The sequence below is a fragment of the Ichthyophthirius multifiliis genome (genome assembly GCF_000220395.1).
Source record: "Ichthyophthirius multifiliis unplaced genomic scaffold scaff_1120509251036, whole genome shotgun sequence".
Classification (NCBI taxonomy): domain Eukaryota; phylum Ciliophora; class Oligohymenophorea; order Hymenostomatida; genus Ichthyophthirius; species Ichthyophthirius multifiliis.
The window spans coordinates 27643-48200 of record NW_004086262.1 but is presented as its reverse complement, the minus strand read 5'-3'; the positions used below and the strand labels follow the sequence as shown (position 1 = coordinate 48200).

The 20558-nt window shown below is 17.8% G+C and overlaps 4 protein-coding genes across 4 annotated transcripts, besides 47 other annotated features; 3 read left to right on the top strand and 1 right to left on the bottom strand. All coding sequences in view use genetic code 6, as the record gives it.

The window, feature by feature from the left end:
- Positions 1 to 196: 196 nt before the first annotated feature.
- Positions 197 to 230: a microsatellite.
- Positions 214 to 1659, top strand: IMG5_133030 (mitogen-activated protein kinase 2, putative; the record flags this gene model as incomplete). Its single annotated transcript, XM_004031943.1, has 2 exons — positions 214 to 721; positions 829 to 1659. The coding sequence occupies 2 exons, from the start codon at positions 214 to 216 to the stop codon at positions 1599 to 1601; spliced, it is 1281 nt and encodes a 426-aa protein (XP_004031991.1). The 3' UTR covers positions 1602 to 1659.
- Positions 741 to 799: a microsatellite.
- Positions 744 to 818: a microsatellite.
- Positions 1617 to 1660: a microsatellite.
- Positions 1661 to 1667: 7 nt separating this feature from the next.
- Positions 1668 to 1709: a microsatellite.
- A 316-nt stretch (positions 1710 to 2025) lies between these two features.
- Positions 2026 to 2073: a microsatellite.
- Positions 2074 to 3521: 1448 nt separating this feature from the next.
- Positions 3522 to 3563: a microsatellite.
- A 1867-nt stretch (positions 3564 to 5430) lies between these two features.
- Positions 5431 to 5468: a microsatellite.
- Positions 5469 to 5472: 4 nt separating this feature from the next.
- Positions 5473 to 5508: a microsatellite.
- Positions 5509 to 5604: 96 nt separating this feature from the next.
- On the top strand, positions 5605 to 6866 carry IMG5_133020 (hypothetical protein; the record flags this gene model as incomplete). Its single annotated transcript, XM_004031942.1, has 2 exons — positions 5605 to 6348; positions 6390 to 6866. 2 exons carry the CDS (start codon positions 5605 to 5607, stop codon positions 6864 to 6866), a joined length of 1221 nt encoding a protein of 406 aa, XP_004031990.1.
- Positions 6867 to 6906: 40 nt separating this feature from the next.
- Positions 6907 to 7052: a microsatellite.
- Positions 6918 to 7050: a microsatellite.
- Positions 6925 to 7025: a microsatellite.
- Positions 6925 to 7052: a microsatellite.
- A 1488-nt stretch (positions 7053 to 8540) lies between these two features.
- Positions 8541 to 8588: a microsatellite.
- Positions 8589 to 8947: 359 nt separating this feature from the next.
- On the top strand, positions 8948 to 11953 carry IMG5_133010 (hypothetical protein; the record flags this gene model as incomplete). Its single annotated transcript, XM_004031941.1, has 2 exons — positions 8948 to 10074; positions 10364 to 11953. The coding sequence occupies exons 1-2, from the start codon at positions 9127 to 9129 to the stop codon at positions 11951 to 11953; spliced, it is 2538 nt and encodes an 845-aa protein (XP_004031989.1). The 5' UTR covers positions 8948 to 9126.
- Positions 9491 to 10104: a microsatellite.
- Positions 9491 to 10122: a microsatellite.
- Positions 9503 to 10192: a microsatellite.
- Positions 9513 to 10180: a microsatellite.
- Positions 9712 to 9849: a microsatellite.
- Positions 9944 to 10149: a microsatellite.
- Positions 10194 to 10229: a microsatellite.
- Positions 10446 to 10737: a microsatellite.
- Positions 10446 to 10766: a microsatellite.
- Positions 10487 to 10761: a microsatellite.
- Positions 10800 to 10863: a microsatellite.
- Positions 10824 to 10939: a microsatellite.
- Positions 10825 to 10872: a microsatellite.
- Positions 10833 to 11032: a microsatellite.
- Positions 10882 to 11026: a microsatellite.
- Positions 10882 to 11050: a microsatellite.
- Positions 11038 to 11080: a microsatellite.
- Positions 11040 to 11068: a microsatellite.
- Positions 11098 to 11130: a microsatellite.
- Positions 11127 to 11187: a microsatellite.
- Positions 11226 to 11273: a microsatellite.
- Positions 11289 to 11322: a microsatellite.
- Positions 11688 to 11722: a microsatellite.
- Positions 11745 to 11778: a microsatellite.
- A 1962-nt stretch (positions 11954 to 13915) lies between the features above and the next one.
- Positions 13916 to 13948: a microsatellite.
- A 668-nt stretch (positions 13949 to 14616) lies between these two features.
- Positions 14617 to 14678: a microsatellite.
- Positions 14626 to 14678: a microsatellite.
- Positions 14665 to 14728: a microsatellite.
- Positions 14666 to 14744: a microsatellite.
- Positions 14688 to 14744: a microsatellite.
- Positions 14745 to 15027: 283 nt separating this feature from the next.
- On the bottom strand, positions 15028 to 17442 carry IMG5_133000 (PX domain protein; the record flags this gene model as incomplete). The annotated part of the gene is made up of 7 exons (XM_004031940.1): positions 15028 to 15126; positions 15396 to 15463; positions 15743 to 15767; positions 15906 to 15971; positions 16209 to 16486; positions 17076 to 17088; positions 17293 to 17442. The coding sequence occupies 7 exons, from the start codon at positions 17440 to 17442 to the stop codon at positions 15028 to 15030; spliced, it is 699 nt and encodes a 232-aa protein (XP_004031988.1).
- Positions 17443 to 18350: 908 nt separating this feature from the next.
- Positions 18351 to 18398: a microsatellite.
- Positions 18399 to 18774: 376 nt separating this feature from the next.
- Positions 18775 to 18801: a microsatellite.
- Positions 18802 to 19523: 722 nt separating this feature from the next.
- Positions 19524 to 19574: a microsatellite.
- Positions 19575 to 20558: the final 984 nt, after the last annotated feature.

Genomic DNA, 20558 nt, shown 5'->3' with positions numbered 1-20558 from the left:
TAATTAGTAAAATAAAACTGATGAAAAAAAAAAAAATTAATAATAAAAATAATCACCAAAAAAAACTTTAAATAAACAAAAATAAAATCAAATAAAATAATACACACAATAAATCAATTAATAAGGGAAAAAATAATAAATAAATAAATCAAAAGGAAAAAATTAAATTAAATTAAAAATAATAAAAAACTAAAATAAATTAAAAAAAACAAAATGTAAACAAAACAAAAAAATTTTTCTGATTGGGAAGTTGGTGATAAATACGAAATAATAAAAGTTGTAGGAAGTGGTTCTTACGGATAAGTAGTCGAAGCATTGGAAAAATCAACTAAAAATAAAGTAGCTATCAAGCGTCTTGACGGAATATTTGAAGATACAGTAGATTGTAAAAGAATTTTGCGAGAAATCCACCTCTTAAGGATGTTAAATCACCCTAATCTAATCAAAATAATTGAAATAATCAAACCTTCAGACCTAAAAAAATTTGATACAATTTATGTAGTAACTGAATACTGTTAATCTGATCTAAAGAAATTATTTAAAAGTCCCATTCATTTATAAATGATATAAATAAAAACATTAACCTATAATATTCTAACAGGTATTAAATATTTACATTCATCCGAAGTACTTCATAGAGATTTAAAACCAGCTAATGTACTCATAAATGAAGATTGTTCTGTAAAAATATGCGATTTTGGTCTTGCTCGTTCAGTAGAAGGTCTATATAAAAAAATAAAATATATATATATATATATATATATATATATATATTTATATATAATATTTATATTTATATTGTAATATATTTTTTATATAAATTAATAGGTATAACAGGTGCACATATATATGATAATGAAAAAGAAGAAAGTCCTGAAAAAGTCTAATAATAATAAATTAGTCCCGAGAAAAAAGGACTAGGTAAAATGCAACGTGAAGGCAAATTAAACTCTAAAGCAGGAGGTAGTAAACGAGAACTAACAGGTCATGTTGTAACTAGATGGTATAGAGCCCCTGAATTAATTTTATTAGAAAAAGACTATACTGCTGCTATTGATATGTGGAGTATTGGTTGTATTTTTGCAGAATTAATGAATATGATAAAGGAAAATGCTCCTACCTTTTTAGATAGAAGTCCTTTGTTTCCCGGTGGATCATGTTTTCCTTTGTCTCCTGATAGAAATAATACTGTTACTAAATCAGGGTTCCCTCACAGTTAAAGTGATTAACTTTATGTCATCTTCTCAGTTTTGGGAACACCGACTAGTGATGAAGATATCGATTTTGTTACTGATTAGAAAGCTGTGGAATATATCAAAAGCTTCAATCCGAAAAAAAGAGTCGATTTTAAAGATATTTTTCCTGCTGCAACACCTGAGTGTATCGATTTCTTGAATAGAACACTCGTTTTTAACCCCAGGAAGAGAATTACTGTTGATGAATCGTTAAATCATCCACTTTTTAAGAGCGTAAGGGATCCAACGAAAGAAGTTTTTGCAAACGGACCAGTGGTTTTGCCTTTTGAAAAAGAAGGGGATATGGAAGTACCTAGGTTAAGGGAATTGTTTATTGATGAAATTAAACATTATCATAATTTTTGAATTATGTGGTTTTTATTTTTATTATTATTTATTTTTTTTATATATATTTAATTTTTTTAAAAAAAAAATTTTTTTTTTTTTTTTTCACAATTTTCCTTTTTTTTTTTCCCAAATAAAAATAATATATAAATTAAAATTTTAAGATATATTTTTTATTTATATAAATTGTTAATTTTCTTAAATAATATATAGAGTATTTTTTTTTTTTATATATATTAAAAATATTTATGATTTAATTAAAATATGTTCGTATTTTTTTTATTATCTTAGAGAGTGTTTTTTAGAAAATAAAAAATGCAAATTATATCTTTTTAAAAGTAGAATTAATAAAATAAAAAAAATACAAAGCAAAATGAATATGTAATATTTTATTTAAAAAAATAAAAAATATTTTCCGCTTAAATATAAATTTAAAAAAAAACAAAAAAAAAAAGAAAATATAAAAAAAAAAAAATGGTAAAACTAAAAAGAATTAAATAAATAACAAAAATAAGTATCCAATAATAACAAAAAAAAAGTCAAAAACTTAATAATTGGGGCGAATATTTACACGCATTTTAAGATTTTTTAAAAGATAATATCCAAAATGTAAAAATATATATGTAAAACGAGAAATTATTTGAATAAAAATGCCAAAAAATATGGTTTCGTTATCTTAATTATTTCAAAGAGAATAAAATTCCATTAATATCTATATATACATTCCCTAAAAACCAAAAAATATTCGATTAATCAAAATATTAACTAAATATATAAAAAATAAAGGAGAAAAAAGCCAAAGAAAATAGCGAAAACTTCCAAAAAGAAAGACTAAATTAAAAATTCGAAAAAAAGGAAGACTATTTTTAATTTTTAATATTTTAAAAAATTTCCTTTTTAAAATTAAATTTTTCAAGTTTAAAATATTTTTATTTAAATAATTTTTTTACAAATAAACTTCAAAAAAAATATTTCCTTTTGCATTTTTCCGAATTTCTCCTTAAAAAAAAAATACCAAAAACACAAAACATATAATCCATATTAACTCAATTTCTCGAATCTTCAAATAACGAAAAAATCAACTAAATAATAAAACTCCTAATTAAAAAAGAACTCACATAAAATCCCCAAATCATCCCCTTAACTTACTCTCTTATACCAATTATTATCTACACTGCCTAGTATTAATTAGGGGAATCATATACTCCTTAAGAAATTCATACTTGGATATTAAATGGGGCCATTCCATTCTTAAAAGGCATAAAAAAATACTTAAAAAAACCCTTTTTGAGAGAAAAAAAATACCTTTTAGTCCCTAATAATATCCCTAGTGCTAAATATATTAGGGAAATGAGTCTTTAGTTATAAAAATTAATTGATTTGTAAATTAATGAAGAAAAAACGGTTTTAATAATGTAAAATTTTAGTGAGAAAATTACAATAAAATTTGATTTGCCGAAAAAATGGGGATTTTTTATTTTTTAAATTTGCAAGATTTTTATGGAAAAAAATTAAAATAAAAAAAAAGATTTTTTAGAAAAAAAAAAAGGGTATTTAGATGCATTTTCTATTTCATGTCTTGTTATTTTTTTAAAACTTGTATATGGAATTAATGACTAAATGTACTCAGTATTCATTAATTAGTCTTTTTTGGAAAAAATGAAAGGTTTATTAGATAATAATGATGACAAATTACATATTATAGATAGTATATGGAGATATTTTTAAAATAATTCAAAATAAAATAGTCTTTGTGCTTTTTTTTAAGATATGCCTGATTTCTAGTAGGTTGTTTTAGGGATTTTTAATAAAATCTAAAGTTTAAAAAAAAAAAAAGTGTGTTTTATAAACTTTAATTAGAATATTTTTTTAGAAGATTTTGAGGATTTTTTTAAATTTTAGAAAAAAAAGAAATAAAAAGAAAACATTTTTGAAATAAAAGATTTATTTTAAAAAAAAGATGATTTTTTTTAAAAAAAAGATACAAAAAAAGATGATTTTTTAGAAAAACAATAAAAAAATAAATAAAAAGATGAAAAAATAATGAATTTTTTATAAAAAGAAAACAAAAAAATAGAAATTAACGAATTTTCGGACTTTTTTTAAAATGAAATAAATTATTTCTTCGACGAAATAATAAAAGAAAATAAAAAAATACTTCCACCTTTTGTTGATTATTAATTAAATTCTCATAATTTTATTGAAAGTATGTATATTATTAAATAAATGGCCTTTTTTTTAGGAATTAACCTTAATAAATTTATATTTTTTTTAAATAAAGTGGAATATAGATTATATCATATTATAATAAATTCATATTAAAACCAAAAAAATTCTTATTGAAAAATTTAAGAAATAAATCATTTTTTTTTTTTTTTAAAAAAAAAAAAAAAAACATAATATATATATAAATATTAAAAAAAAAATGGAAAATAAATAAGAAATAAATACATTTTCGAAAATTTCAAATAACAATTCCAATATATTATTCAATATTGAATAAAATCACGAAAATACATCAAATTAATTCCAATCTCCCAAAAACATTCAATAAACCCGAAAAAAGTAAAAATCATATTAAATCTAATCTGTTTTCTTCCAATAAACCTTCCCTTTAGAAACCCCTTCAAAAATCGCGAAAATAATCGCCTTTCCAGATTATATATTACTAATAATATTTGAAAACGGAAATATATTTACCTATGACATCTCAAAAAGGTAAATTATATCCAAATAAACCCTCGATCTTCCTATATACCCCCACTTAATATAAATATATGATGAACAGCATTAATAAATAATCTACATTAACCATATGACTTTCTAAATATACGACCTATTATAAAAAAAACATCTGCATATCCACAAAAACATCCGTATTCCTACTTAATAAGGCCTTCCATCAAACGAATAAAGCTAAAATAACCTCGAAGACATACTACGAGACGGAATATAATTTATAGTATTGAAAAAATCTAAAATAATTGTAGTTTTGGAAATAAAAAGTTCATATAAAGAAACGAGTAAATTTTCTGAAAATAAAAGTGAAAATATTCTTTCTGCTTTTTTTATAAAAGAAAATAATGTATAAACTTCTTTTTTTTCAAACTAAAAAATTTTCTCAATAAAACCAATAAATTAAATAGACTAAATTTGTGTCTTTTCCCAATGTATAAACTCAATATATCCTATATTTATGATATGGAATATATCAAAAAACTCCTTTTAGCAAATTAAGAGCATTTTTTAAGAAAATCTAATAGGAGGAATTATTTTGGAAGTTTTTCCTTTATATTTTAAATAAATTGGTGTAATAATAAATACTAAAGGAGGTGAAAATGGTTCTATTTTCAAGATATTTGAGTATGAAAATGGACATGAAATTTAATAAGATAAAATTAAATTAGAAAAGGTCTTTAAGGAAAATTAGTTTATTGTATAAAATGTACTTTATGCAAATTAAGAAATGGTTATTTTGTAAAAATTTAGTTTACATGGATATAATTTTGATGTCTTTAATAATTATACAGGATTAAGTTTTTCATAGTATTTTAATTAATAAAATGAAGAAAATAAAAATTTACAATTTGAAAAAAATAATCAGCTGGAAAAAATAGCAGGATTAGATGGAAAATATGTGATTTGTTACGAAAGTTAGAATGAATTTGATTTTGATTAAAAAGAAATTAAAATAAAATTTATTTTTTGTCCTATATTTGAAATAAAAAGTTATATTTTAAGTATTTTTTAAAACAAAAATATACTACAATTATATGGAGAAGAAATATGTAAAGATGTAGTAGATATGATAATTCATGAATATGATTGATTTTTGTATTTTAATGAATTAATATATATATATATATATATATATATATATATACATATTTACATATTTATTTAATTATATATTTTTTTAATTATATATAATATAGATTTAATATATAAATTACTATTAATGTGTTTTTTTTTATTTAAATAAAAATCAATTAAATAAAATTAGATCAGAAAAAATAAATTTTTAATGTTTAATCAATTTAGATATTTAGAATGTTAAAAAGGTTCATTACACTAAGGGGAATTATTAAATTTTATATGTTACGATTAATCCTGTAATAATAAAGGAATAATATGTTCAATTTGTCGCTCCGAATTACATTAAACTCATAAAACTATTCCATTGAAATTATTTCTTATGGAATTAACATAAAAATTATCCTTTATTAATTCTAAAAAATCTAATAATAACCTTGATTATTAATTATAGTAAATTGATAAATCATACTAATAAATTTTATATAATTTAAAGGATACCGTATAATATATGGCTCAAGAAATAAAGAAACTGGAAGAAGAAATAAGCAAAACAATCCAATCAATAAATGAAAAAATAACCCAAAACTTTTATCTAAGTTAGAATTTTTTAAAAGTAATCGAATGTATAAAAAATGGAGAATATACAGAAGTTAATATATTCGAAAAAGAGTGTAAAAATATAATTTAATGGATTAATTTTTAAGATAACAAGAATCTTGAAATAGATATAAAACCAGAAAAATTTATTCATAATTTTAATTAGAGATAGACTGAAAGTATTTAAATAATTTAAAAAATTAAAACTTAATTCTCTGATTAAATTATATTTTTATAAAGTCTTTTCTAAAAATCAATATTTTCTGATAATAATTAAAATTTATCCATTTAATAAAACTTTATTTTTTCAGATTAATTAAAAACAAAGTCTATAATACTTTCTGATAATAAATTAGTAATTTATATAAATATCTATATATATTAAATTAATATTAGATAGCTACTTAAAGTATAAATTAAGATAATGATTGTAGATTCGCTTTATTAGAACCTAAATTAAGTTTAAATCAATAAACTAAATTCGCTTTTACTTTTAAAAGCTTAAATGCATGGATTGGTATAGGAATCTGCTTAAGAAATATTTTATAAAAAAATAACTTTAAATTTGATAATATTAATTTAGGTAATGGTTGCTATATGATTTCTTCGAATGGATAATGCTGGTCTCATTCTTCTAAAGAAGATAATAAAATATTTAAAAGCTTTGTTTTTAAATAAGATGATGTTGTTTTAGGAATCTATGATCCAGTTAATAAATAAATTAGATTTAAGAAAAATATAGAAAATTAGATAGTTAGTATTGGTTTAGATATTCCGGAAAATGAATAAATATATATTTGTGCCAATATTTGTAATAAAAACGATTAAGTGGAAATTTTAAATGATCAAAATTTATTTAAAGAAAATTTTTGAAGAAAAATTATTTTTTTCAAATAAAAAATTTAAATTTAAATATAATTATAAATTATAAATTATTATTTTAATTATTATTATTATTATTATTATTATTATTATTATTATTATATTATTTATTATTATATTATTATATTATTATTATTATATTATTTTTATATATATCAATATTATATATTAATATATAAAAGAAAAATAAATAACTTATTATTATAATCTAAAAATAAGCAAATATATATATATAAAAATATAAAATAAACATTAAGAATAAATAAAAATAAATATTAATGAGTATATAAGATTCGTATTTTATTGATGAAGAATAATTTACTAAATCTATTAATAACAGTTACAATAAATAACAATAAAGTACATAAAAAAACTAAAGCTTATCTTTAGAAATTATTTACGAAGATTTATTTAATTAAATATAATAACTTTTAGACTAAAACAAAATAAACGAATGTTTAGAACTATGTGAAGAAAGTAAAAAATTAAAAAATAAAGATTTAATTATTTTTTAATATAAAAAAAGCCTTACAAGATTTACATGATAAAAAAACCAATAATTTCAAAAAAATATACGAAAAAATAATCAGGCAATTAAATAATTAAGCCATAAAATATTTAAATGAAAACAACTACGAGAATAGTTTATTAATTTTATATAAATGTAAAATATTAACTGAGCCTAAAAAATATGACATAATATCCTCTGTTAGATCTCTTTCATTAAATAATTTCGGTTGTTATTACCGCCGATTGAATTAATTAAACGCTGCTCTATCCTATTTAAGAATGTCTTTATAATATATAGAAGAAAGTAATTCCTCTAAAGAATTTCTTGGCATAACCTACTTAAATATATCAGCTGTATTATCCCAAATGGGAGAACACGAGAATTCTTTAGAAAATGCTAAAAAAGCTGTTTTTTAATTACACTAAGATTACCATAAAATAATATCCGAAGAAATTCGAAACGAAGAGGCTTTTTATGAAATCTGTCAAGCTCTTTCTATGGCATTTTACAATGTAGGAGTTGAATAAGAGTTTTTTAAAAAATACAACCAGTGTATAATTAATTACTAAAAAGCCTGTGAAGTTGCAGTTGATAATTTAGGCGAAGATCATCATCTAACGATACGTTTTTAAGAATTATATGAAAGTTTTTTGAATAAACAATAAAATAATTGTTCTAATAAAGGAAAAAATAATTACTATTTCAGTTAAAAAGTTAAACCTTATTAATAATCTTATGGTGTTAATATTCGTAATTTCATATAAGTCGGAAAGAATATTTAATTCAAAAATAAAAAAAACTAAAAATCATTACTTCCATACTAATAAAGTTCTATTTTAAAAAGCTCTATTTAAAGGCCTTAAAGTGCAAAATAAATATTTACGGTTAATAATAAAGGAGATTTTAATTCATTGAAAACTGTAAAAGCCTATTAATAAAGATTACCTGAATAATTAAATAAAAAAACATTTCCGACGATGAGACCTTAATCGGCATAGACTACAGGATTTAATAGTAATAATAAAGCAAGGAGAATTATCTCAAGATAAGTAAAATAATAAGAAATGGAAAAGTAAGAAAAATAACAATTCGAAAAAGAAGAAGAATGTTAAATGTAAATGGATTAATTATAAATTTTATAATAGAAAATTTAGGAAATGAAAAAATAAGCGAAAGAATAAATTAATGAGAAAGAAAAAATATAAGAATAATTAAAAATTCAAGAATAGGAATTATCAATAAATAAAAATAAATTACTAGAATAATAAAATGAGTTAGAAATTCAGAAAAAAAAAAAAAAAGAATTACTAGATGTATAATAAGAAAGACAACGAGAATTAGAAAAATAATAAAGAATTTAACAATTAAATGAAGAGAAAATAAAAAAACTAAAAGAATAATAAAAAATTATTGAATAATAAGCTATACATGAGCAAGAGAAGTTAAAAAGACTAGAAGAAGAAGAAAAATAAAAGAAAAAAAAATTAGAGGAATAATTATAAAAATAAAAGGAAGAAACAGAAGAATTTAACAAAAAATACTAAGAAATAATAAAAAATATGGAATTAGAATAGGAAAAAATTAAACAATAAGAATAAGAAAAAATAAGGCAAGTTTAATAATTAAATTTGAAAGTTTAAGCCCAAAATAATATTTAGAAATAACAATAAGAAAAAGAAGAATAAGAAAGAATTTAAGAAATCAGAAAATAAGTCTACGAAGAATTCGAAAATAAAAAAAATGAAGAATTAGAATTATAAAAGAAGGAAAATGGAAAAAATAAAAAAAAATATCGAGGAAAAAATTAAATAATAGTATTTAAACGAATAGTCTATTTTACAAAAATAACTAGAGTAGTAAATTAAGGAAGATTTTATTAAAAAATAGTAAGAAGAAGAAAAAAATTAAGTCTTGGAAAAGTCCAAAATTAAAGAAGAAGAGGCAAGAATTTAATAATAAGTAGAAATTTTGAGATAAAAAGAAGAATAAATTAAAGCCGAGGAAGCTAAAAATCGCTTAATTTAGGAAAAAATCATCTTAGAATAAGAAAAATTAGAATAGGAAGAAAAAAAGTTAAAATCATTATAAGAAAATGCTAAGTAATAAGATAAAGAGGAAGAAGAAGAAAAAAGAAAAAAAAAAGAAGAAAAAAAGAGAAAAAAAGAAGAAGAAAAAAGATTAAAAGAATAATAAGAAGAAGAAAAAAGAAAAAAAAAAGAAGAAAAAAAAAGAAAAAAGCAAGAGGAAAAAGAAAAAAAGGAAAAAGAAGAAGAAGAAAAAAGGGAAAAAGAAGAAGAAGAAAAATAAAGGGAAAAAGAAGAAAAAGAAAGAAGAGAAATAGAAGAAAAAGAAAGAAGGGAAAAAGAAGAAGAAAGGGAAAAAGAAAAAGAAGAAAAATAAAAAAAGGAAAAAGAAGAAGAAGAAAAAAGGGAAAAAGAAAAAAGGGAAAAAGAAGAAGAAGAAGAGTAAAGGCATAAAGAAGAAGAAGAATAAAGGGAAAAAGAAGAAAAAGAAAGAAGGGAAAAAGAAGAAGAAGAAAAATAAAGGGAAAAAGAAGAAGAAGAATAAAGGGAAAAAAAAGAAGAAGAAAAATAAAGGGAAAAAGAAAAAAGGGAAAAATAAGAAAAAGAAAAAAAGGAAAAAGAAGAAAAAAGGGAAAAAGAAGTAAAAGAAAAAAGGGAAAAAGAAGTAAAAGAAAAAAGGGAAAAAGAAGAAAAAGAAAAAAGGGAAAAAGAAGAAGAAGAAGAAGAAACAAAGGGAAAAAGAAAAAAAAGAAAAAGAAATAGAAGAAAAAGAAAAAGAAGAACAAAATATAAAATAATAAAAATAAAATAATAATAATATTTATAATTTTGAATAAATAGATGATGAAGATGTTATAGAAGAAGAATTATTTGAAAATAATTAATAGCAAAATTAATATTTTGAAAAATAAAATAACAACTAGATAATTGATTAAGATTCGAATATAATATAGCAATAAAACAATATTAAATAAAATTAATAACAAGAATATGATGAAGAAGAACAAGAAGAATAAAGAAAAAAATAATATGAGCAAGAAGAAAAAAAGAGACAAAAAGAAGAAGCAGAAAGAGCCGAAGAAGAAAAGAAACAAAAAGAAGAAGAAAAGAGGTAAAAAGAAGAAGAAAAGAGGTAAAAAGAAGAAGAATAGAGGCAAAAAGAAGAAGAAAAGAGAAAAGAAGAAGAAGAAAAGAGAAAAGAAGAAGAAGAAGAAGAAATGAGACAAAAAGAAGAAGAAGAAAAGAGAAAAGAACAAGAAAGGAGGAAAGAAGAAGAAGAAATGAGACTAAAATAAGAAGAAAAAATGAGACAAAAAGAAGAAGAAGAAAAGAGACAAAAAGAAGAAGAAGACAAAATATAAAGAAAATAATAATAATAATAGGAAGAGGAAGAATAAAGAACAAAAAATGAACAAGAAAAAGAAAAAAAAATAGAATAAGAAAAGAAAAAAAAGTAAGAAAATGAAGAATTAGAAAAAAAAAAAAAAGAAGAAGAAGATAATAAAAAAAAGGAAGAAGAATAAAAAAAATTAGAATAAGAAAATTAAAAAAAGCAGATTGAAGAATAAAAAAGATAAGAAGAAGAAGAACATAAAAAAAAAGAAGAAAAATAAAAATAAAAATAAAAAGAAGAACAAGAACAAGAACAAGAACAAGAATAAGGAGAAGAATTAAAAAAACAAAAAGAAGAACGAGAACGAGAACGAGAACGAGAAGAGAAGAAGAAGAATAAAGAAACCAAAAAGAAGAAGAACAAGAATAAAAAAAGCAAATAGAACAACGAGAACTAGAATAAAGAGAAGAATAAAAAAAACAAAAAGAAGAAGATGAACGACAGGAAGAAGGATAAAGAAAAGAAGAAGAATATGAAGAATAAATAAAATAAAAAGAAGAAAAAGAAAAAGACGAAAAACACAATGAAAAATAAGAATAAGAAGAAAAAAATTCTAATTAATTAATTGATTAACTAGTATCTTAATCATTAAATTAAATATATACAAATGCAATTTTATAAAATTTAGAATAAAGTCCAAATGAAATTTAAATAAACTAATAATAAAATTAAAAAGAAGTTGAATAAAAACAACTTAATGATAAATAATTAGAAAAAAAAGAAGTTGAAAAAATTGAATCCGAAGAAGAAAACGAATACTATAATGAAGATGATTTCGAAAAATCAGACTAAGAAATTAAATAAAGTCCTTAAAAAAATGAAGATTTTGATTTAATAGAAGATGAAATAGAAAAAACTTAATAATACAAATTCTAATTAATTGTAAAAAAAAAAAAAAAAAAAAAAAAAAAAAAAAAAATTAAGGATGAAGATGAAGAGATAATAGAAATAGAATTAAATAAAAATAAATTAAATTTAAAAAAAGAAAACAAATAAATAAAACTAAATCAACAAATAACTTTCATAAATAAAGACTTAAAAGAACTATTTGATAAAACCCTATAAAAAAAAGATTAAGACACCTATATATTAGATTAAAACCTCAAATACAATAATGAATAATATATATTCAAAAGAATCCCAATAATGAATTAATATTTGGTAGAAAATCAATAAAATAAAGATTTTGCTATAAAAATATATTCTAAAATAGATTAAAAAAGCTAAGTATAAATACTAAAATTTGCTCCTTTTATAAAAACTTAATCACCGAAAAATTCGTAAATAGCTTTATTTGCATAAAAAATTCCTTTAAATTCTACATTTGAAGAATTAAAAGAAAATATAAAACAGAATAAAATAAAAGTTTTTCTTTTAAAAAAAGATGAAAAAACTTATATAGCGAAAGTTTATTCAGAAGAGCATGAAAAAGCCATTCAAAAAATTTAAAAAAAACACTAATTTTAATATTATAAAAGGTCCTTTATATACAAACCAAATCCTAAAACTGCATATAAGATATTCCTAGGACATAAAAAAAAAATTGTATATATAAAATGCATTCCTATATAAGGATAATAAGATAAATGTAGAATGTATTCTACGGATGATCTTAAATATAGAAACTTAGTGGAAAATAATTACGAAAAATTAAAAAAATGTCTACTTTTTGAAAACGAAGAATTAAAAGTTGATTTTTCGAAATTTTCTAAAGGAATAATTGAGCTCTTTGAAGAGAAAAAATTCAATGATACAATTTAAGTAATATATAAAGAAGAATAAGAAGAAATACTTTTCCTTTCGAACAAATATGGGTATTTATAAATTAAATATGAAGGTAAAAATCAGAATAATAAGGAAAATTTAATCAATGAAAGTAAATAAATGTTTCTTAATCTTAGTATTTTTGATAATTAATTATAGTATTATGATTAATAGAAAGTAAAAAAAATATAATTGATGTCTAAACAAATATAAGTTTTGAAAAAAACGATTTACTCGTTTAATTTTTATGAAGGGAATTAAAAAAAAGTTATTATAGGTGAGGGTAGAATTATTTAATAAAGAGGAAAAATAAAAATTTAAATTATACAAAATGAGAATATTGATTAAGAAATTCTTTTAAATGAAAATATAAGTAAAGATAATTATTAATGTCTAGTTAAGTATTTTTAAGTTTTTGTGGATTCTAATATTTAATTAGTTAATTAAAAGTTTTAGTTTATTGATGTTAATGTTTATTAAAATCCTTTAGAATATATTTAATATTTTAAAAAATGAAATATATTTTCTTATTTTTTCTATATAAATTTTTTATTTTTATTTCAAAATAAAAAAAACATCCCCCCCCCCCCCCCCAAATAAATTTTTTCCTCTTATTTTTTTTTTTTTTTTTAATAAAAAATACTTGTTTTTTTTTTAAAAAAAATATAAATTAACAATATGTAAACCTAACAAAAAATCTCTTAAAAAAAATCAAATGAAATAAACCAAAGTATTAATAAAAAATATGAAGTTATTTTAACCTAACTATTAAATTATTAAAAGATTAAATATATAATATAATAGATTAGTAAACATATTAACCAAATTAATAAAAAGAATTCTAATTCCAGTATAATATATAAAATTAAAAATATAATTTAGATGATGATTAAAATTCATTTTCTGAATTATTATATAATTCATAAAAAAAAAAATATGCAAAATCAATATAAAGAATAAATACTGTAGTATTATTAATAAATAAATCAAATCAAGAATAAATAGGAAGTAAAAAATTATTAAATTAAAATAAAAAAAAAGGAAATACTAGACCATTTATTTTAAAAATAAAATCCCTAAGTAAAAAATTAAATATAAGGCAAAAACTATACCTTAATATATAAATTTGATTATATTTTAAAAATATAACCCTTCCATTAATGAAAATAAATAAAAGAGGAAATTTTCGGCGATAAAGATTACCTAAAATGACATAAAATACATTTATATAATTTAGTAAAATAAGAATATTTATCAACTAATTTAGAAAAAAAAAAATAGTAAAAAACACAAAGAAATTCGACTATTTAGACTAAAAAATATAAAAAAATAAACAAAAACAGACATTATAAAAATGATTTAAAAATAAAAATAATTTAAAGAAATTAATTTATAATAAGAAAATGGAAAAAAAATTTTAATAGATAAAAATATAAAAGCAATCTTTATTTTTTATTGAAAAATAGAAAAATGTCACTAAACATAAATATTCCTTTAAAAGAATAGAAAATGTAAAATAAAATAATATATCTGGCTCGTTTTCTTCTTTTTTTTTAAAGAATTTTAATATCCTAAATTTTAATAAATTCAATGAAAAAATAAAATATGATATTGGATTTCCAAAAAGACCAAACTATCTAAGATTATTAAAAAAAAAAATTATTTATCTCTTAAAGTAATAAAATATTACCTTAACTGATAAAAAAATAAATAGATATCATATAGATTCAAATAAATGTAAAAGAAATAATTTTTTTGATATATATAAAATTATTATATATTAAATAATATTAATTGAAAATTTTCATTATTAATTAAAAGTATATAATGATATATAAAGAATTAATAATTTTGTTTTAAATTAAAAAATTCATTAAAATAATATTAAAAAAAAAAAAAAATATATGTTTTTATTTAATTATTATAATAAAAATTAAAAAGTATAAATTAATTTTTTTTAAAATAGAAATTATAAAAAAATATATAAATGTTTAATAAAAAACCTTATAAAAATACAGAAATCTTTATTATTAAAATTTAAAATTTATTTAAATGAATATATAAAAAAAATATAAATATAAATAAAAAATAAAAAAAAATATATAAATATATATATAATTTATATAATATATATATTATTATATATATATATAAGATATATGTATGTATATCTATATGTATGATTTCTTTTTTATTTCACTTATATTTATATTTCTATTAATTAATATATTTAAATTAAATATAAAATAATTACAAATAAAAATATTTAATAATATAAGAGTATAATAGTAATAATTATTATTAATATAATTTTTTATTTATTATTCAAAACAATTTTTATTTTTTTATAATTTATTATTTTTCAAAAAATATATACATTTTGTTTTCTTTTTAAATAATTTTACATAATTTTAAATTTTCTATTTTTTTATTCATATCTTTTTGTTTATTTTTAATATTTCATTCTGTTCTCTTTTTTATCAATTCAATATTTAAATCATTATGATTAAATTCAACTTATTATAAATGCTATCTTTAAATCTACAATTCATCTAAAGTCTAATTGTTATATATATAATTAAAAAATTATATATTATATTTCTAAATACTTATTAAAGTATTTTTTCCCTATTACTGAAATATATTACAAAATGTTTTGAATAAGATTATGCTTTATTTTTTAAAACATGTTTAAAACTATCAATACTTTATTAATTATAATATCCTACTTATTCAACTAAAAGATTTTAATTCTTTGATTTTTTTTATTTTATTTTTAAAAAAATTATAAACTTTTTATTAATTTAATTTAAATATTTAAAAAATACTTTCGAAGGATTATTAATGCCTTTCGAATTTTATCTGAATAATCCTCCAAAAGAACTATCTTTAGATTCTAAATTATATAAATAAGAAAAATAATTAAAACAAAAAACATTAAAATACCTCCTTTTTTATTAAGAAAGCTATTAAGTTCATTTCTCGTTTTTAGAATTTCTTTTACGCCATCAAGGCTTTATCTATAATATTTAAAATAATCATAATAATTATGGACTAATAACTTCAATTAATCATTAATACAATTTGCTTCAATAGTAGAAAAATTATTTAATATTTTATATGTATTTTCTAATTCTTTTATCTGAAAAAAATTAAAAATATTAAAAAAAAAAACTTTTTACTTTATTATCATCATTAGCCTATTAATTATAATCATATACAATTTTATTAATTTAACTATAAATATCACTTACTTAAAATAAAATATTAGAAGCTTATTTAAAAGTAGAAATAAGATTTTTATTTAAATTTTATAATTTATCATAATTTAAATCAACTTAATTGCAAAAGTTTTCATATATTTAAACTTATTTAGATACTAAAGGATTATTATTAATAATATACTAAAAAAAAAAAAATATAAAATAATACAAAACAAAACAAAACAAAAAATTAATATTTACACATCCTTAACTATTAACCATATCTTATAATTTTTAAGGCCCTTTATGTTTTTCAGATTCCGCCTATATTTATTTAAATTATTATTCGTCAACAATAGACAAAAAATCGTTTAAATATTTAGAAAATTTAAATTCTTATTAGTTAATAATATCTTTAAGAAATAATTCAAATTATACTTTTCTTCTTTCAACAAATTTTAAATCAATATTTTTTATCTATTTATGGGGCAAAGGTGGAATATAAACACCAGGGTACATTTTAACCAAAATTTTTCTTAACCATAAAAAGTCATTAGCATTTCTTTTTACACTCCAATCTAAAGGTATAGTATTTATTTGATAAATTGCGAATCCGCCTCCTGAAAATAAAGACCCTTATTATATTTCATAACTTTCAATTTTTACTCTAAAATTTGTCTTAATTCCTAAAGTAGTAAGATTACTTTATATACAATCTTTTTTATATTGATATTAATTTAATTAACAAGCGTCTTCTATTAATGGTTTCATGGCTAATTATATACTCTTTTTCCTTAATACTTAAGGCTAATCATTTTATTAAGGCTTTTTATCTATTTCAGTAGGTAGTTTTCTATTTTATTATATATTATTATTATTTTCATCTTTTTAAAAATCTTAAATACCTTATATATTAGTTGGTGCTTTGTTTTATATTTATTTAGTATTTACTTTTTAATCATCAATTTATGTTATTTTTTATTAATAATATATATTTTATGTTTATTCTTATTAAAAATTTATTTAAAATTAATGGCTATTTTGTTGTTGTTATTAAGATCTAAATTAAGTTGCCTGTTATGAATTTCTTTATTATTATTTTAACATATTTTCTTATTATCCGAAATCTTATTCATATAGATTATTATTCATAATATCAATTTATTTTTATTCTATTTACTTTTATGTTTAAAATATATTATTTTGTTATTATTGCATTTAATTATTATTTTGGCTTTAAAAAGGTTTTTATTACTATTGCTATATATTTTATTTATTATTATATTTGTCAGCATTATTATTTACCATAGTCATATTTCTTTATTATTATAAATTTTGCTATAATTGCTAGTCATAAAAATTTTCATTATATTTATTGTAGTCTATATTTTATATTTCTTCAGTTTTTAGATTAGTTTATTAAAAATTTTTTTATAATTGTTAATTATCTTTGAATTTTTGAACTATCTAATATATTTATTTTTTTTGGTTTTTATTTATTTTTATGATTATATTGATTTACATTAATTAATTCCATCATTGTCCAATTTTCTACATTTGTGCCTTTTTATGTATTTAATGTAGCCATAAAATGCATAAACTATTCAGCATCGTAACCTTCTTAAACTATTTATTCGTAAAGATAATTTTATTTCTTTTCAATATTTGACATAATTTATTATATTCTTTATTATTTTTATTAATATCGAAAGTTTTTTTTTATATTAATTATTTATAGATATAATATTAAATTAATATTGTCATTTCCATATAGCTAAATTCTATTTAATTAAATTTAATATAATATAAATAAATTACATAAAAAATAAAATATGAATGATATATTATATTTAAATCTATATAATTAAAAATAAAATATTTGTGGATTTATTTTATTTAGAAATAAAAGACTATATTTAATTTTATTTTAATTATTTATTAAAAGCAATATATTTTAAAATAATATACTATTATATAAAATAAATAAAATATTAAAATTAATATAGATTTAATTTAAATTTAAAATAATATATTTATAGAATATCTTAAACAAAAAAATTATAATATTATAAATATGAATAATAAATATATAATTATAATTAAAATTATTATATAATGTATTGATATAAATAACATAATAAATATTAATATAGAAATAATTTTTATATTTTAATAATATTTTTTTTTCATTTTCATTTTAATTTTTTTTACAAAGATAATATATTTAAAAACATAGTTAATATTATTTTTTAGTTTATATATACAATTAAAAAATTGATGAAACTTTAAATGTAAATTTATACTAATTTCATTATTAAAATGTATTATACTTATAATATATTAATAAATTTTATATTTTTTAAAAAATAATACAATCAACAAATAAAAATAAGCAATTAAAAATTGATTAATATATTTTTTTTCGATTGAATTTTTAGATTAAAATTTAAAAAATAAAAAATAATTAATATATTTTTAATAGAGAAATAAAGATTAAATTAAAATACAATAATTTTTTTTTTAATAAATTAAAAATGTTTAGAATTTAAATAATCTATTATTATATTATAATTAAAATTATTATAAATAATATTTTTATAAATTATAAATAATTTTTTTGTTATTTATTTTTAAATTTTATTAAATTAAGTATAGTTTTCTTTTTTTATATATATTTTATTAAAATCTTATATATCCTATTTTTCGATTTTATCGAATTAATTAATTTTAAAAAACACTAAAATGACATTATATAATTATTTTAAAAATTAAAGACATATAAATAAAAAGTATTTAAATTAACTAATAATGCATTTTATTAACTTATAACAATAAAATATTAAATAGATGTTTTCAATTATATAAAACATATATTACATATATTATTTATATATATTTATTCTTTTATCTATACTTATGAATCGATTTCTAAACTTATGACTATATTAATCAAAGAATCCATTATTTTTATATTTTGAATTACATTTGAGTATTATTTTAAATTTAAATATTGTAAATATTGTAAATATTGAATTATTAATTTATTTATAGTCAATATAGTTTATTTTTAAAGAAGAAATTAAAATTTAAAAATAATCATATTTATGCAAAAAACGCAATAAAAAAGAATTAAAATAAAAACAGAAAAATAAATAAATATATTTAATATTTTAAAAATTTAAAATAAAAAAATACCAACCATAAATAATTTTATAAATAATATTATTTAAAACAATAAATTTAAACTTTCATTTGTATTTATTTAAAACAGTATTAACAACATCTCTACTATATACTTTTTTTAAATTCTAATTTTCACTACTTTTTGGCATAATAATATTCCTTAATTTTGGCCAGTTTTATCCATTTTAAATTTACCATTCGTTTATAAAATTTAGTAAATCCTCTATTATTTTTTATTTTTTAAAAAATTAAATTTTTGTTTATAAAATTATTACTTTTAGTGGATGTTTGATATAATCGTTCAAGTTTATTTCTTATTTCTTCTTATTATTCAATTTCCATATTTTCATTATTATCTTAATTAAAAACGAGTCTTTTTCCGGGTTAAAGGTTAATAGGTTTTTTATTCATATTTTCTTAATAATCTAAGTTATTTTTATCTTGTAATTATTTAACTTCGGATACAGCACAAGGAACAAAATCTTCTTATATCATGCTTTAATCAGTTTTTTAAGGAGACTATATTTTTTTTTATTCACTCTTTGATTATATTAATAAGTTAAACATTTTTTTTGTTTACTTTTTAAATTTATTCATTTTTTTACACTTTTAAGATTTATTTTTATTTTTCAACATAATCTTAACATAATATCTTCCAAAAATCATTTATTTAACTTTAATTTTCTCTTATTTATTTCTTATTTTTATAATTTTTTTTTATTATTATTGAGAAATAAAATAAAATTTACTTCAATTAATTTTTTTTAATATCAAAACTTAGCTTATCTAAATCATTATTTTATTTATGTGTTTTTTAATTGTAAACAATAAATTCTGCTTCAATATCTGAAGATTATGATATGTCTTTTTAATCTGCCAATACAATATTTTTTGCTCTCAATATTAAAGCTAAAATATGAGTATTTGATTCGAATTATGGAATAATTATTCCTTTCTAAATATAAATATATTTTCCTTTTAATTTATTTTTTTGTTAAAAAAAATGCTAAACATATATGTTTTTATATCAATATTTACCTTTGTTAATATTAAAAAACTATTGATTTAAAGTTTAAATTTCATATAAAAAATCATTTTAATCAACTAAGCATAAATCATCATCTACTTTCATATAAAAATTATTAATATCATATTAATCTTCTTTTGTTTAAAAATTTGATAAAATATCAAATAAAAGACTTTAAATATCAATTAATTTGATTTAACTCATTTCTATTATTTTTATATTTAAATATTATATATTTTTTTGTTTTTTTTATAAAAAAAAAAAAAAATAAATGTTATATGTTTATAAATAATATTAAAAAAAAAAGAAAATATTTTTTAAACAAAAAATTAAGATTTATAGAGGGAATATTGAATATTTTTAATTTTTAATTTAATAAATAAAATAATTTAAGTATGTATTATTAGAAAATAAATAAATATTTTTATATCTAATATAACCAAAATTTTTAATTTTCTTGAGCAGGCGGGAATATTTGACTTTTTATCTTTTTTAAAAAATATAAAGTTTTCTAAATTTTACTTTTTTTTAAAAAAATTATTTAAAAACAAGTATTTATAAAATAAGTTAAATAATGA